Source organism: Pseudorca crassidens, chromosome 13 (assembly GCF_039906515.1).
Source record: "Pseudorca crassidens isolate mPseCra1 chromosome 13, mPseCra1.hap1, whole genome shotgun sequence".
In the NCBI taxonomy this organism is placed as follows: Eukaryota; Metazoa; Chordata; class Mammalia; order Artiodactyla; family Delphinidae; genus Pseudorca; species Pseudorca crassidens.
The window spans coordinates 2898528-2914553 of NC_090308.1; the positions used below are offsets into that span (position 1 = coordinate 2898528).

Genomic DNA, 16026 nt, shown 5'->3' on the forward strand with positions numbered 1-16026 from the left:
GTTCGTGGGTCTGTTCATCCAACAAGCAACGGCTGTGCGCACCTCTGGGTCCCGACTCCCGGAGGTCGGAGGCAGCGACTGCTGAACCCGAGCGCGGGAGACCGCGGCTCTCCGCGTCCTTCCCTGACAGCTTCCACCCCGCGGGCCGGCGAGCAGCTAGCACAATGTGGACGCCATACCCCACACACCCCCGCCTGCGACCACAGGGCCCACACAGGCCAGCGGCGGAACCCGACGCGCATGCGCACGCTGCTACGGGGGCCGCAAGGGCCGCGCCGACGTGCCGGAAGCGGGCTACCCGGACTTCCGGTCGACCCCAAGAGGTTCCGGTTTCGGGTTTCTCGGCGGGCGAGAAGGGCCGTTGCGGCCCAGGAGCAGGGCCATGGATAAGCTTCGGCGAGTCCTGAGCGGCCAGGACGACGAGGAGCAGGGCCTGACTGCACAGGTAGGGAGCCTGCCTCCGGCCTCTGGGGTGAACGTGTGTTGGGGCGGGGCCGCGGAGCGTGGGCAGCGGGCCGCTTCTACCTGCAGAGGTGATGCGGGAGGGCGCCACGGGCCTCCCGGGAAGAACTTGGGGCGCTTTCCAGGTTTCCATGTAGTCTACAGAAGCTCACTTTGAGACCCCCCCCACCCCCAATTTGGCCTTGCGACTCTCAGGAACGTACTTCGCTGCATGTCTTCCTTTCCCAAATAACCCATTTGCCCCCACGCTGCTCTCCCCCAGCCTCCGCTTGGTTTTCTGCGCCTGGTGTGGACTTTGAACTCGGGCTGGCAGCGCAGTAGCTGTGCGGGTACTCGTCCTGCCAGCTGCATAAGCTGAAATCTTAAAGCTTCGTTGCATCTGTTAGACCCTGGAATTAAGTGAGGTGTTGTGAGTGTATGTTTTTTGGAAGGAGGGAGACTGGAGGGAGAAAAAAAAAAAAACACAGGTCATTGAGAAGTGAAATAATACTGAATGAAAAGTTGTCAGTTGAGCCCTCATAAGCGGTTTTTTTAAAAAACAATCCTTGTCTGCGTACTTTACCCACGAGACTTGAAAAGGGTTACTTCCTTTAAAAAGAGGGATAAAAATAGTGCAGGAGGAACTGCTTTGTAAGTATCTTTGTCATTTGCATGCAGACAAATTCTTGCCTGCCTGTCACAGAAGTGGAACATTTAAAATGAAACGGTATTACATAAGAACCTTTTATTTGTCCCTTCTCTTGTCCTAACTTCCTTCCTTGTTATAAACAGCACCTCTTGTGAACAGGATTCTGGACTAGTCTGTGAGGGTTCAGAGACTGAAAGCCAGGCATCTGCTCTAACCAGTTTGGCGAATCATAATGGTAATACAAGAACCCATAAATGGTAATATGAGAAACGTCCATTAGGCAGCAGTGGCTTACCCAGCTCATTTATTTATTTTATTTTATTTTAATTGTTTTATAAATTTATTTATTTTATTTTATTTTTGGCTGCGTGGGGTCTTCTTTGCTGCGCACGGGCTTTCTCTAGTTGTGGCGAGCGGGACTACTCCTCTTTGCAGTGTGCGGGCTCCTCATTGTGGTGGTTTCTCTTGTTGAGCATGGGCTCTAGGCGCGCGGGCTTCAGTAGTTGTGGCACGTGGGCTCAGTAGTTGTGGTGTGCGGGCTCATTAGTTGTGGCTCGCGGGCTCAGTAGTTGTGGCTCACGGGTTCTAGAGCGCAGGCTCAGTAGTTGTGGTGCACGGGCTTAGTTGCTCTGTGGCATGTGGGATCTTCCCAGACCAGGGATCGAACCTGTGTCCCCTGCATTGGCAGGCGGATTCTTAACCACTGTGCCATCAGGGAAGCCCCCAGCTCATTTATTAAACCACTGTTTTATGCTTCACGTTATGCTTTAGGTCTGTGCTATACAAACAGTAGCCCTAGCGACATGCGGCTATTTAAATTGAAGTTAAATAAAATTTAAAATTCCTTTCTCAGCCATACCAACCACGTTTTAGGTGCTGGGTGGGCAAGTAAGTTAGTGGCTGATGCATAGGACAGTACATGCTTGGGGCATTCCATTGCAGAAAGTCCTGTTAGACGGAGCTGCTCTAAACCTTGGGGGCGTGAAGGTGGTGGTGCCACTTCTCTTGAGCCCACTCTCTAGAGGGGAGAAAACTTATGTAGAGAAGTCATTGACCAAAGATTGGAGTGATTGACTGGAATGGACAAGTGCGTTGAGTTCAGAAGAGGTGATCATTTATTCATTCAACAAATATTTTGGCGCCTGCATATGTTTGGCTCTGTTCAAGATGCTGGTGTTATAACAGTGACCAAAAGAAAGGCCTCCCCTACATGGAACTTACATTTTAATTGGGGAAAACAGTTAATAAACAAGTAAATATAAAAGTATGTCAGCCAGTGATAAGTGCCATGGAAGAAGGTAAAGCAGGTGGATGAGGTTGGGATCATCTTGTTGTGTTGGATGGTCAGGGAAGATGTGTCTGTTAGGGTGACATTACAGCATAGATCTGAAGAGCACTGGGATATCTGGGTAACCTGTACAAGTAAATATCTCCCAACTCATGCAAATATAGATCCTGAGAACAGGCTCAGCACGTTCAAGACCCGTAAAGAGGCCTCAGGGTGTCTGGAGCCAAGGGCCAGGGAAGCGGGAAGGTGGGAGGTGGGCTCCAGGTCATGTGGGGTGTTGCAGGACACAGTAAGGACTTCAGCCTTTACTCTGAGTGTGCTGAGGAGCTGTTGGGTTTTGAGCAGAGCGGGCATGTGACTGCCTTGGATTTTAAAGGGTCGCCCTGGCTGGTCTGTGGAGAACAGACTGCAGGGGCAAGAGTGGCAGCTGGAGCCTGGTCAGAGGGCTAGGGTAGTGGTCCTGGGAAGAGACCTGGGTCAGGGAGGTGGGAGTGACGGTGGCTTAAAGTGAGAGTGGCCAGCCTCTGTAAATGGTCCGAGTGCAGAGCTGAGGGGTTGGGTGTGAGAGTGCTGCTGGAGGGGCCCGGGTGCCTCTGGTTTTGACCTGAGCCGCTGGAGAGATGGAGTCGCCCTTGACTGGGACATGGAAGGCACACGTTGGGGGGTCATCTGGATGTTGAGTGAGATGCCAGCTAGCATCTGAGTGCAGGTTCTAGAGCTCATGGGAGGAAGTACTTGAGATAACCAAGGGATTGTGGGTAAGTAGAAAAGGGAGAAGGCCCAGGGTTTGACCTCTGGAGCTTTCAGTGAGGAGCTCAGGAGACTGGGAACCTGGAGAAGGCCAGGTCCTGGCAGAGACAAGCTCAGCAGCTCAAGCAGAGCCACAAATGAAGGGGCTAGTTCACCCGCAGATCACTTCCTGCGATGTAACCAGCCCGGGGCTAAAACCAGGGACGGGGTGGTGATCTGGGGTCTGATGGGGCAGCGAAGGCCTGGAGTCAGGCAGTTTTATGGACTCTGAGGTCGGGGGAGGAGGGTGATTGGGAGGGCTGAGGGGGATGAGTCAGGAGGAGTGTGTCCCCTGTTGGACAGGGAGCTCTCCTAAGGGCCTCAGACAAAGAGCCTCGGGGCTGGGGGTGCAGGGAGGTGAAAGGGCAGGACCAGCCGCTGTCCTTGCCTGCAGCTCCTCTCAGGGGCTGTGGGCCCGGCAGCTTCCCCCACATGCCTTTTTTTTTTTTTTTTTTTTTTTGCGGTACGCGGGCCTCTCACTGCTGTGGCCTCTCCCGTTGCGGAGCACAGGCTCCGGACGCGCAGGCTCAGCGGCCATGGCTCACGGGCCCGGCCGCTCCGTGGCACGTGGGATCTTCCCGGACCGGGGCACGAACCCGTGTCCCCTGCATCGGCAGGCGGACTCCCAACCACTGCGCCACCAGGGAAGGCCCCCCCGCCGCGCCTTTTAACCAAGAGCCAGGCCCTCACCCCGCACTTAGCACCCAGGAGTACCCAGTAGGTATTTGTTGAGTGAATCAGTGAATGACTGACTGAGCAGAGGCTGGAGGGTGAAGTCAGGCTTTTTGTCTGTTTAAGATGGAAGAGGCTTACGCGTGTTCACAGGTTGATGGAAGGGGGTCTCCGCAAGAATGTGGTTCACTGTTGTACACGGGGAGAAAAGCCAGCTGTGTCGGTTCCCTGGGACGTCAGGGGGCTTGGCCTCTGAAGCAGGGCGGCCACGTTGGCCTTTGCCCCTGTGCTGTGGTCCGGGGCCAGGAAGGGAGGGTGAGTGTTCCTAGGGTGAGCTTGGTGTTTGGCAACAGCAAGCGGTGCAGGGCATCCCCATGGGGCTTCCGTGTTCTGTGGGAAATAGAGGCAGTGTGTCTGCTGACTGGGGAGGTGCCAGGGCAGGAACTGGAGGTTGAAATGGAGGTGGGTTGGCAGGGTCAGGGGGTGACAGTGAGAAGGCAGGTCCGTGTGACTCCACCCAGAGGAAGAGGAAGGAGGGCTTGAGTCATGCCAGGGTTTTGCTGGTGGATAGAGCAGAAAGGGAACTTGCGCTTTTGTATTGAAGTAAAGGAGGGGATAAAGGGGCCCGAGAGGCTGCGAAGCATCCAGGCAGGAGCCCTTGAATCAGTGCCCTGGGGAGGATGTCGCAGCTGGAGAGCAGTGTGGCCTGGACTTGGAGTGATTTCGGGGAGTGCGAGTCCCAGGGTCTCTGAGTGGAGGGGAGAGCAGAGGCTGTCGGAGAGGAGAGAGTGAGGAACAGAAAGGCTGGGCTGTCAACGTGCATGTAGAAAGCACCCGAGACTCTGCTAGGATCTGGGGCAGGACCTGTGGTCGGGGCTGCTGAATGAGAGAGGATGCCTGGGAGAGCGGTGGGTGACGGCGATGAGGAGCCTCTGAGTAGGGGAGGGGACCCCTGGGGAGGTGGGTCAGGACCGCACTGGAGGGGCCGTGGGCGCCTGCTTCTGTGCTCGCTGTCCTCTCGTCTTTATCTCATCGTCCACCACTGTCTCTGGAGGAGCAGTTCTAGGAATTGCATGTATGCGGTGGTTGCCTTTATTCGAGTGGTGGTGGCCCGGGAGCCAGGCCCAGGTGCCCACGCTGTTCCCTTGTGATGGTGTCCTTCTCCCGGCTTCTCCATCCCCTAGGAAGGCAGCTCGTATCTGTGCCATGGGTTCATTCATTCACCTGTAATGTTGGTGCTGTGGTGAAGACGTTTTCCTCCATTGTTTTCAACTTTTTTTTTTTAATAAGTTCTGGTTCCAGGTGAGGTTGATTTATTGCAGCAGGAAGAGGGCACCGGCGAATGGGAGAGTCGCTCCTGCTCTCACGAGGTTTATTCTTGGCTTCCTCTTCCTTTGATAACAAATAAGTAAAATAACTGGTGGCCACTTCAATGTGTGTTTCTTTGCTAAGACTAAATTTACAAGATCAGAATAGTTGCTGGTTTTGGTGGGCTCCTTCCTGATCCCGTTGGACAAGCACGTCACACCTACAAGCACATGTTAACGCGGGTCTGCGGGGTCAGGGCTCCCTCCGTCTCCCTCATGGACAGGGCAGTGCCTGGTTTTCTTGCATGGTGGGCACTGTATCATTTTCCCAATTGGGAGTTAGGGAATCTGTGATTTGTTTCTGTATCCTGGGCAATCTGAGGGGCTTGCAACAAGTCATTTGCTTGTGGATCAAATATTCCAAATTTACAAATGGAAAGAATTTGTTACATGTTTTGATTTAAAGATCACTTGGCTGATGGTAATGAGAGGAAAAATATCTACTATTTATACAAATGACTCTGCTTAATACTGAGTTGAACTTAAGAACAATGGGGTGATTGAAACTTGTAAAGGAAGTAAAAACAGATGCTTCTTCCACTCTCATAAGTCCTCACGTCATCGTGTATTCGCACTGACCACTTAGAAACCCTGCTTACTTAGGGTACCGTTTCTCCTTTTTTACAAACCAGTAGATTCCCGGTGCGATACGCAGTCTTCAGGGTTTATTCTGTTCTATGTGTATTCTACCTAATCAGATAAAAATGAAATTTAGATGTTTTTATAGGCAGGTTCATTCTTTGTTTAAAAAACAGTGATCAGTTTTAGTATAAACAGATGACATTGCTGGAAACAAGAATGTCTGTGGATTAAAGCAGATTTTAAAAAATATTTAAAATGTGTTCAAAAGTGATGGATGTTACATTGACAGAATCTTTAGTTGTTTTTATCTGCTTTTCATGCTGCATAAGGATTCACAGATCAATCTATTGAGGTAAGGAATTTTGAGCTTTTGCATATAAAACTTTGTATTTTTGCATCATTATTCTTGAAAATACATTATAAGCATGTGGTCTTTTAAGTATATGATAATGCAAGTTAATAATAATTTTGGAATATAAATCCTTATTGTATATTTCTAGTTTCTTGAAACATCTGTTGTTGATACTTTTTCAGCCTTGTTGGGAAAATGAGTTTTAATGGTGTACTTAGTAATGTAAATGTGTACTTACCATTTGCAGCAATGTAGATGGACCTAGAGAGTATTAAGCTTAATGAAGAGAAAGGCAAATACTGTATGTTATTGCTTATATGTGGAATCTAAAAAATAAAACAAATGTGTATAACAGAACAGAAGCAGACTCACAGATACAGAGAACAAACTAGTGGTTACCAGTGGGGAGAGAAGGGGGAGGGGCAATATAGGAGGAGGGGATTAAGAGATACAAACTGGTGTGTATAAAATAGCTAAGCAGCTGAGACGTACAGCACAAGGAAATATCCCCGTTATTTTGTAGTAACCTTAAAGGGAATATAGTTTATAAAAATATTGAATCACTGTGCTGTACAGCTGAAACTAATGTAATATTTAAATAATATAATAATATTGTTAGTACTTCAGTTACACTGTACTTCAGTGAAAGGAAATGTGTGCTTAATCGTTACTGTGTGCCGCGTCATAGTGTGACGTGTGTGGAGTGCGGCCCTGTATAATCTGGTTGGAGTCCACGTGACATGCGGGGATGTTGTCCCCCTGCAGTTGATTCGCGTGCGTTCCAAAGTGCGTTTCTAATAACGGTTGTGAGGACGCCAGGGCTTCCGTGACTTGTAGCTGAGGTTGTCAGATGTGCCCCGTGGTAGACGCTGCGGGGGCTCCCCAGGTCCCAGTCACTGGGCGGACGTGCCCGCCGCCCTGCAGCTCAAGCTGTCCTCTTGTGCTCACGCTGTAGCTCCTGCAGCAGCCTGGGCCCTCCGCCCTCTGCCTGCAGCCAGCCACCAGCTGCTGGGAGGAGGGTTCCAGAAGGGCGGCCTGGCCTCAAGCGGCACAGACAGTGAGGTATGGTGTTCACTGAGCTCCAGCTGCAAGCAGGGCCTCACTTGTCCCTCCCCTTCTCTGTCCAGCTGCCCTCCCTTGCCTGAGGGCTCCCCCCCCGCCCCGCCCCCAGAGAGGTTCCGGCAGGACAGTCCCCGTGTCAGGCTCTGCGTGTAGGGACTTTGCCCAGATGCCCTCGGACATAGAGGTGTTGAGAGAAGGTGTGTGTCTATGAGTCCACCTCAACACCTGTCAACATTTTGCCCGTCTTGTTTCATCTTGCCCCTACTTTTCAATCAATGAGTATTTTATAAGGTACCCCATAGCTTATGTCATTTCATCCACATCAGTGCTTCTCCTGTCCCTAACAGGTGAGAGCTTTCTAAAACCGTATAACACAATAATGCTGTTATCTCACCTGGCAAAGTTGACAGTGACTCCTCAGGACCGTCTCATTCCCAGACCTGTTGATATTCCCCTTTACGGCCATGGAATCGTAATGTTCTTAAGACTACAATGTGCAGAGTAAAACAGATTCATTGTCTATATTAACATGAAGCTTTGCTTTAATGTAGTATAAAGCATCAGGTCGGCAAGTGATGATTTAAAAACACGTTCTGATTCCCCTTCTTTCCTCAGGTCCTGGACGCCTCGTCCCTCAGTTTCAACACCAGGCTGAAATGGTTTGCCATATGCTTCGCCAGTGGCATCGTCTTCTCTATTCTTGTGCGTTAAGGCTGTATGTTGCTCCGTAATTTCTATTTTGTGTGAGACTGATCATTCCATTTAGTCCCAACATGCAGTCCACTTTATCTGGACTGTTCTGATGGGACATATTTAGTCCCCTGAAATAAAGGGGTAGAGATCAATAAAAAGATGCAGAGATTAATATTTTGGGGGGTTTATGGATTGTTAAAATAATTTCATTTAAGAAAGATCAGTGTGTATTAGGGGAGTTGCAGTCAGTGATTTAGATGGGATTTAGATTTTTGACTTGCCATTTATAAAAAGAATACTTAAGTAGAGTGAGATTTACTCAGATGTATAAAGAAAGTTATGTAATGGCTCATTTATATATACTTATATGCAAATAGGCAGAAGATTCAAATTAGCAAATAACATTGAAAATTAACTACTTTTTAAAAAACTATATAGAGACTATATATTAACACATTTATACATAAACTTTATAATATATGTATATTCTATTATTACTGTTCTATTATTACTACAGTAGCACATTTATATTTTAATCTATTACAGTGGTAAAATTACTTTTAAATAACTATAATATCTTAACTCAGGGAACTGGATTACTGTGGCTTCCTGGTGGCATAAAGCTTTTTGCAGTGTTTTATACCCTTGGAAATATTGCTGCCTTAGCCAGGTATGTACAGAAGTTTGGCTTCTCAAAATATTTCATTTGCTATCATTATCAAAATTTTCTTTTCTAATAGGATATATTTCTGTAGATCTATACATACTGTGAATTCAAAATTTACATTCATTCAGTAGATACTTAGACTCCTGCTGTGTGCCAGCTGCCATCATAGAGTGTTCATGGTGGGAATAGCCAGCATTTGGAGGTACTTACTGTGTGCCAGGCCCTATCCTAAGTGTTCTGTGTCTGTCACCCCATTTGTGAGGTGGGCACTGTTATCAGCCCATCTTATAGCAGGGTGTAGTAGCATGGGGCGGGGGGGTCACTCCCCGGGGAGGTGCCTAGTGAGGTGACCAGGCCTGGTTCCCACCCGAGAGTCCTCCGGAGCCCCGGCTTGTAGCTGCCTCGGCGAGGGGACCGTCAGATGCCCAGCCGACCAGCGGCGGAAGCAGATCGGGGGTGGCAGTGCCGGGCCCAGGAGTCAGACAGGGCCACACGGTGGCAGTGACTCTGAGGACTGTGCACTGGGCGCTCAGGGAGTCCCCCCCGGGGGCCTTGGGTGCATCTCTGGGGGAGTTGATGTCTGTTAGTGTAGTTGTCACGTTTACGAGCTCTCAGCTTTCAGAGGTGAGCTCCTGCCTCTTCAGGGACGTTCTGCATCAGAGGTGCTGCCCAGTGCAGAGGCGTGAGCCGTGGCCAAGCTCGGTCCCCTCTCCTGGGCTCGCCCCGATGCCCCTCCTCAGACCGCAGCCTGGAAGAGGCCTGAGGGCGCAGTTGCACACTTTTGCCCTTAGACAGTGCTTGTGGGGCTGTTCTCCCCGTTATGACGGGGAACGTGCGTAGAGGTGAGGAAGCAGTGGCTGAATTGGCACCAACGGAGAGCGGGCTGCCTTGTCAGCCTGGACCGGCTCAGCGGTCGCGCTCACCGGCACTGTGAGTGATTTGTGACAGGCGTTCCTGTGTCTCAGAAGACAAAAGGAGTAACGCTTCCTTCTAATGTTAAGGAGAAATGCAACAGACTCAGTGAGATTTTCTAATTAAACTAACATAGGATTTCTTTTCTTAAAAGTACTTATTTTTACACAGCCGGACAAGTTAATAGCTCCCTCTCTCATTTCTTTTATTTGTTTCAAATAGTACATGCTTTTTAATGGGACCCGTGAAACAACTGAAGAAAATGTTTGAAACAACGAGATTGCTTGCAACGATTGTTATGCTGGTAAGTAAATAATGATACTTTTAAAAAACTTTTTCCGAATTTTTTTTTTCTTTTTGCATTACTTTGTGAGGTACTAATGTTATAATTCTCTTGTTGAATGTGACAGTCACATTCTTCAGGCTGTGTGTTTAAAGAGTTTGGATTCGTAGCATTACCTAAAATGATTGGCTGGGTGAATCCTGTTTTCTTTTGTGTATTCTAACAGTGTGGCTCTGTGTATTGCACGTGAAAATGAGAGCTGCATGTATTTCATTTTCAGGCCCCATGGAGCACCTTAATGGACCCCTGTGTGTACTTTCTGGAGGGTGGGCCTGGAAGACGGGTCACTTCTGGGTCCATATGAGGCTTCTCAGGGAGAGTTGGCTTAATTTTGGTGGCCTGTCACCTGGCCTTTGTCGCTCCCCCGTTGGACTGTTGCACAAATACCTAGGCCTCTGTCTCCACGCCTGCCCCACTGCTTTCCCTGCCTCTCCTCGTCTCTCCCCTGCCTCCTCTGGGGGACATAGCTGTGGAATGACAGTGCAGTCTTTCTGTGTGAAATCATAATAACAGGTTGCTTTGTAAAGCTAAGTAAAACAGAACTTACTGTGCAGGAGCGGTTGTACTGAGTCCTGCGGTGGCGGCTTGAATTAGTAAACATTAGCGCAAGCATTCATAAATCCATAACAACAGCTGCTGTCACTCTCATTCATTCTTGAAACAGTCTCTCTGTTGGCTTAGTCAACGGGTGATTTATTACGTGCTTTCAGTTTACCAAGGAATATATATTGCAGCAGTCACAGACTTTAATACTCAGGGAATATATAAGGACAGCTAGAGTAAGCGGTCTCATTAATTTTGTTCTCTAGTGTGTTACCATGCAAATGAATGCAGAATAGTGTATGCATTTTTGTTAAGCTTTGGAAAAGGCTCAAATTGATGATTTTTCTTTCCTTTCCTGTAGTTGTGTTTCATACTTACCCTGTGCGCTGCTCTTTGGGTAAGTTACCTCAACCATATCTGTTTTCTACTAACTGTGTGGCCCCTCACCAGGTAGACTGTCATCGCACCATCATTTCCAAGGAGCTCAAAGTCTGGTTTCTTAAAACCCACCAAAGACTGGGTGTCCCTAAAACCTAGTTAACAGCTAGGCTTGCAGTGGATTCTGCCACCTAAAACAGACATAAGTGAGCTCGTGCTTGCGTCCAGGTCAGACTGGCCCCTCTCTCAGGCCCAGGGCCGTGAGAGGCCCTCGCTGAGGGTCTGCGTGCTCTGTCAGCTGTGCTGATAGCCTCGCTGTGCTGTGGCTCTAGGGTGGGGGGTGCATCGTGAGCATCAGGGTGTCCACACAGTGAGGAGAAAGGGCCGGAAAACAAACCCAAACAGATTAACACAGAGGGACAAAAGGACTTAAATTATTCTTGCACCACTTATGGATGAGGTGAACGGCTCCTCATTAGCCTTCAGAGAAGTTACTTTATTACAATTCAGTTTACTCGTCGATGCTCCTGATTCTTCATTACATTTGCTTATTGTTCCTTATCCACCTCCAAAGGGGTCTGAGGAGGTTCTTGAGCTCCCAAGAACACTGCACACTTTAAAGAAGATGGGGTGGCATACGACACACTGCAGAAACGTTCATCAAAAATGTTCTGCTTTTAATTTTGATGATTTAAGGACCGGACTTTAGTTATGCAAGAATGCACTTAATACATCATTTCCCAGTGATAACTTAAAAGAATTTTCGTAAACAGTCTTCGCATTTCCCTATGGAAAATTGATTTCTGGTTTGGAAAGGTCCAGCAGTCTGTTTATAAGCAGTAGATTAAAAATAAGTGAAAAAGTAAATAAATAAAAATTTAAAATAAAGATGGACAAGAAATTCTAAAAATAGATCATTTTAAAACAACTGTGGAAACTTTATCTTACATTATTCCAGAAGATCACAATAAAATACAATTTTAGTTCAAAAAATAACTCAAGAAAATGAACAAGTGTGAATGAGAAGGATACGTAAATTCCACATAGGATACAGATCTAATAACCAAGTGGGTATTTTAGAAAGGTTAACCTTGACTTAAAGGACCTAACATGAGAGAGATTTAACATTTTCGGCCTGTGCACATTTATTTCATTAATGTTTAATGCCATATACTTAGCAGCATTTGAATAAATGGAATCAGAGGATTCTAGAAAGAAGATACAATTTATAGATATGTAATTCTCAGATCTCCTGAATCTTAAATTTGTCATACTAGGATTTAATGAAACAAGTTGGAGCTATCGTTTATATTTTTGAAGGGGAGGAACTGAACTTGCTTGTGAAAAATATTTTTTAAAAAAATGTTTAACTCATTATTTCTTTGTCTTTGCTGTTGTCAGTGGCATAAGAAGGGGCTGGCCTTATTATTCTGCATATTGCAGTTCTTGTCAATGACCTGGTAAGTCTTACACTAAATAGAAAGTTAAAATTTCCTAAGCAGTGCCATGCATTTTGTTCTGAGCCTGTAAGCCTAGGAAGGTCATTGGCATTTTACCGGGTCAGGTAAGCCTGTGCCTTGGAGGGGAAGGGCCTCCTGAGAGGTCAGGTGCCTGAGGTCTGCAGTGTGTCCTGGGGGGCCTAAATGTGGGAGAGCTGAGGAGAGTTGGGGGCTGTGCTTGCCCAGGCACACAGGGCTGCGTTCACTTCTCTAACGTGTGAAACAGAAATGCAGGAGGTGCCACACGAACCCTGAGGTCCAGGCCGAGCCACAGGATGAGCCCGAGGGCACGGCGGGGAACCACTCACTGCCTGGTATTGCTGAGCACCTGCCGAGTGAGTTCGTTCTGGTGCCGACTCCTCAGTGAGGCTGCTCTGCCCTTGCCTCTCCCTGAGGCGCCCTCCCCTCTGAGCGTTCAGTCACACCGTCCTTCCTGATCGCTCCCTCCCCAGGCCACGTTCAGGTCCTGGGCTGACGGCCCAGCAAATACGATTGAGTTGAATGTGCCCTCCTTGCACGCTCCCGCGTCAGACCAGAAAGGTGTTCTTCACGTACAAAATATTTCTACGAGTGTTTTTCCTTTTTCTTTAGAGCTCAGTCTTGTTTGCTTCCTTGCAATCGTCAGTAAACCCCTTCCTGACTTTGCTGTTTTAAATTTCTCCTTTTTGATATCACCCAATCTGAGATCAGTGGTTTTTGTTTTTTGTTTTTTGTTTTTTTGCGGTACGTGGGCCTCTCCCTGTTGTGGCCTCTCCCGTTGCGGAGCAGAGGCTCCGGACGCGCAGGCTCAGCGGCCATGGCTCACTGGTCCAGCCGCTCCACGGCATGTGGGATCTTCCCGGACTGGGGCACGAACCCGTGTCCCCTGCATCGGCAGGCAGACTCTGAACCGCTGCGCCACCAGGGAAGCCCCAGTCTTTGTTTTGATGCTGTTTCTGCCTTTCCGCTGATGGAATGTCAACAGATGTTAAATGCAGTTCTCTGCATGTTACAAAAGAACCTTATGATGTTGTTTTACTCTTTTTCAGTGAAATGTGGAAAAATTTAAATCTTTGTTATTTTCTATTAATATGTTGCTTTTTATTGTTAATCTGTACTTAATGATTGCTTTATCCCTGAAGGAGAGTGCAGTTTATTCTGTTATTTTATAGTTTTTATTTTTAAAAAATAACTTGAAAAGGGTAATACAACAGGCTTTTTATTACAGCAGGCTTCAGCAGGCATCAGAATCAGAGTTTTTTTAAAAGCACATTGCTTACTGAGACGCAGTTTCTCATGCAGGAGGTGTGGGGGGGCAGGAATCTGCGTTTTTAACAAGTTCCCCGGTGATGCTGTATGCCGTCAAGGGTCATACTTTGAGAATCACTGTGCAATAGTCTACTGCTTCATTTTTTATGGTGTTAGAATATGGCCATTTGGCAAAAAGGAAAACATCATTCAGTTTCAACGTTCTTGAATTTTTCTTGCAGGTATAGTCTGTCGTACATCCCGTATGCAAGGTGAGCTTGTTTCAATTCTGTCTTGTTTCTGCTCCTCTAATGCTCTTTACACAGATACGTGAATTTTAGTAATTTTCATATTAAAATGTGATTTAAAAGGCTGATTTTGGTTGACTTTGTTCCCAGAAGGAAACTATTTTTTAAATGAGTGGAATAGAAGCTTGCCATATCAAGAAAAAACATGTTGAACAGATGTAACAGGTAGGCTAGGAGTGTACTTCTGATTTACCACCTGAACATTTGCAGTTAGTGAATTTTGGCAAGAGATTCTAGATCCTTCCGCGACTGCAAGTATTCAGTAAATAGGATATGGAGACTTCAGCAAAAATAAATTCTACTTAAAAAAAAAAGAAAGTTAATGAAAAAATGAATCTGATATAGAAATGTTTGTTTTAAGCCAGTAGAAACATATTTATTCTGTATGTCAGGAGGTAATTGCCCTTTGTATAGCAAGAGGTAATTGCTGTTTTCTTGTATCTTTTCAGAGAAATGTACTAATTTAATTATGGAGGAAAAAACAAATACTTAATTGCAGTCTTAAATCTGACCGATTTGGAGGAATATTCTGTTGAGGCACAGCTTTGTTTCTTTGTGAAATTTGGAAACATAGGTTGCATATGAAAAAGAGCAGAATTGTATGCCTGATACGAACAGTGAAGGAAATTGATAGCAGTTCTATTTTTATTCAGTTTCAAATGGATGATTCTTTTTGATGAACACCTAAAAGGAGAAAAAGCAAAGCAGGGTCAACTAAAGGAGAGCAGGCTTAGAACAGGAGCGCAGAGGTAACTTGCCAGTCCTCAGGACCTTGGCTGGGAGAGCTCTTGCTGTTTCTCAACGAGGGGAAAAGGTGCCCCAAATGATGTCCACTGCAGTAGAGCTGGAGCTCACAGCCAGGGCAGGGCGTCTGGGCAGTGACCACCCTCCCCAGAAGTGTCGGGCCCTGCCCTTGAGAGCAGCATACAGTCTGTCCGTACATCTCCAGTCTGTTGGTGCTCGCCTTAGCAGTCCGTATTCATATAACAACAGTTCAAACTAACTGTTGTGAAGAGACATGTGAAAGGCGAATGAGGTTTTTCACATGAATTTTTTTGGAATTCTTAGGGACACAGTTATAAACGTTCTGCTTTTTAAAATCCAGTTCATTGTTTCTTTTTAAAAATACTTTCGTTGTTTTGGGTATTTACATTTATTTCTTCATAATAAAATTAGCATATGTGTTGTTTAAGATTTTGAAATAAATAAATACCATTTTAGCAACTAACAAATTATTTCCATGTCTCAGTTCTTGATTTCAAGTGATATTCAACAAAGTTTTAATTATGGAAAGGTACTGGGGGTTCCGCTGAGTTCTGACGGGAAAAGGTGATCGTGTATTTGTCTCTCGGCAGGAATCTTTTTGCAAGTTCACTCTGGAGGCAGGTTATTATATTGTTTTTCCTCTTTTGTTTTTTCACCAGGGATGCAGTAATTAAATGCTGTTCTTCTTTGCTGAGTTAAAATCAGAAACTCTTTGAAAAGACCATTTGAAAGCTGATGTTCTGTTTTTGGTGAAGTATACTTTTCCTGATACAGTAATCACTCCAAAAAAACAACTGCACTGACCATTTAAGACCATTTTGTATACTGATAAAAACTACATGCTAATTAAACTGTTAAATGCTTGTGATGTTAAATTCATTTTGTGTCATTAAGATGCTCTTCCAGAGATAAGGAGATTTTAATCATTGCCACTTGTAAATGATTTTTAGCCAGTTTTTTTAATCTTTTCTAAACAGCATCTGAGATGTGTATATTTAAGGGTAAACCTATGCTGCAAGATATATTCAGCTTTTTTGGTGGTTTTAAAATGTCTACATTTTAAAAATATCTTATTAAAATAAAAACTTTAAATGTGAAATTTTTTATAAGCTAAAAATTGCTAATTATATGTAATAAAAATAATATATAAATCTTTATAATTTTGAAATAAACCCACACTTGGGAAAAACATTTTCTTGATCAAATTTATGTTTTAAGTGGGTGGTACATTGATTCAGTTGAATAAAATTTAGTTTGGGCACTTATGCAATCTTTCTGCAGAAAAACGAGTAGGATACAATCTCTGTCCTAATAATGGGGCTGAGCACAAGTCTGTGAAGGATGAGAGGCCGAGTAACAGTGAAAGCGTTTATCCATCAGTGTGCTGTTCAGGGTGCGAGCCCGGACACAGAGCCGGTCAGGACGGCCGCCCGAGGAGGCGGGCAGGCGGGGCGGAGCAGAGGAGCGAGGAGGGCTGACCGGCCAGGTT

General features: G+C 46.2%; 1 protein-coding gene across 2 annotated transcripts; it reads left to right on the forward strand.

Annotated features, from left to right (window-relative positions):
- The first annotated feature begins 286 nt into the window (after nt 1-286).
- SFT2D1 (SFT2 domain containing 1) lies at nt 287-15728 on the forward strand. Of its 2 annotated transcripts, XM_067701569.1 has the most exons (9): nt 770-1347; nt 6118-6140; nt 7818-7904; nt 8483-8565; nt 9697-9778; nt 10722-10757; nt 12140-12198; nt 13707-13736; nt 15197-15728. In XM_067701569.1, the coding sequence occupies exons 1-9, from the start codon at nt 1323-1325 to the stop codon at nt 15234-15236; spliced, it is 465 nt and encodes a 154-aa protein (XP_067557670.1). In that variant the 5' UTR covers nt 770-1322; the 3' UTR covers nt 15237-15728. The 2 variants fall into 2 exon arrangements, with proteins under 2 accessions (XP_067557668.1, XP_067557670.1); XM_067701567.1 differs by lacking the exons at nt 770-1347; nt 6118-6140 and adding an exon at nt 287-445.
- The last annotated feature ends 298 nt before the right edge of the window (nt 15729-16026 follow it).

Excerpts from the sequence above, each read along its gene's own strand:
- SFT2D1 (XM_067701567.1), top strand. The coding sequence starts at position 383 with ATGGATAAGCTTCGGCGAGTCCTGAGCGGCCAGGACGACGAGGAGCAG. Across the intron at positions 10,758-12,139 it reads CCCTGTGCGCTGCTCTTTGG|TGGCATAAGAAGGGGCTGGC; the intron begins GTAAGTTACCTC and ends TGCTGTTGTCAG. Across the intron at positions 13,737-15,196 it reads TCGTACATCCCGTATGCAAG|GGATGCAGTAATTAAATGCT; the intron begins GTGAGCTTGTTT and ends TTTTTTCACCAG.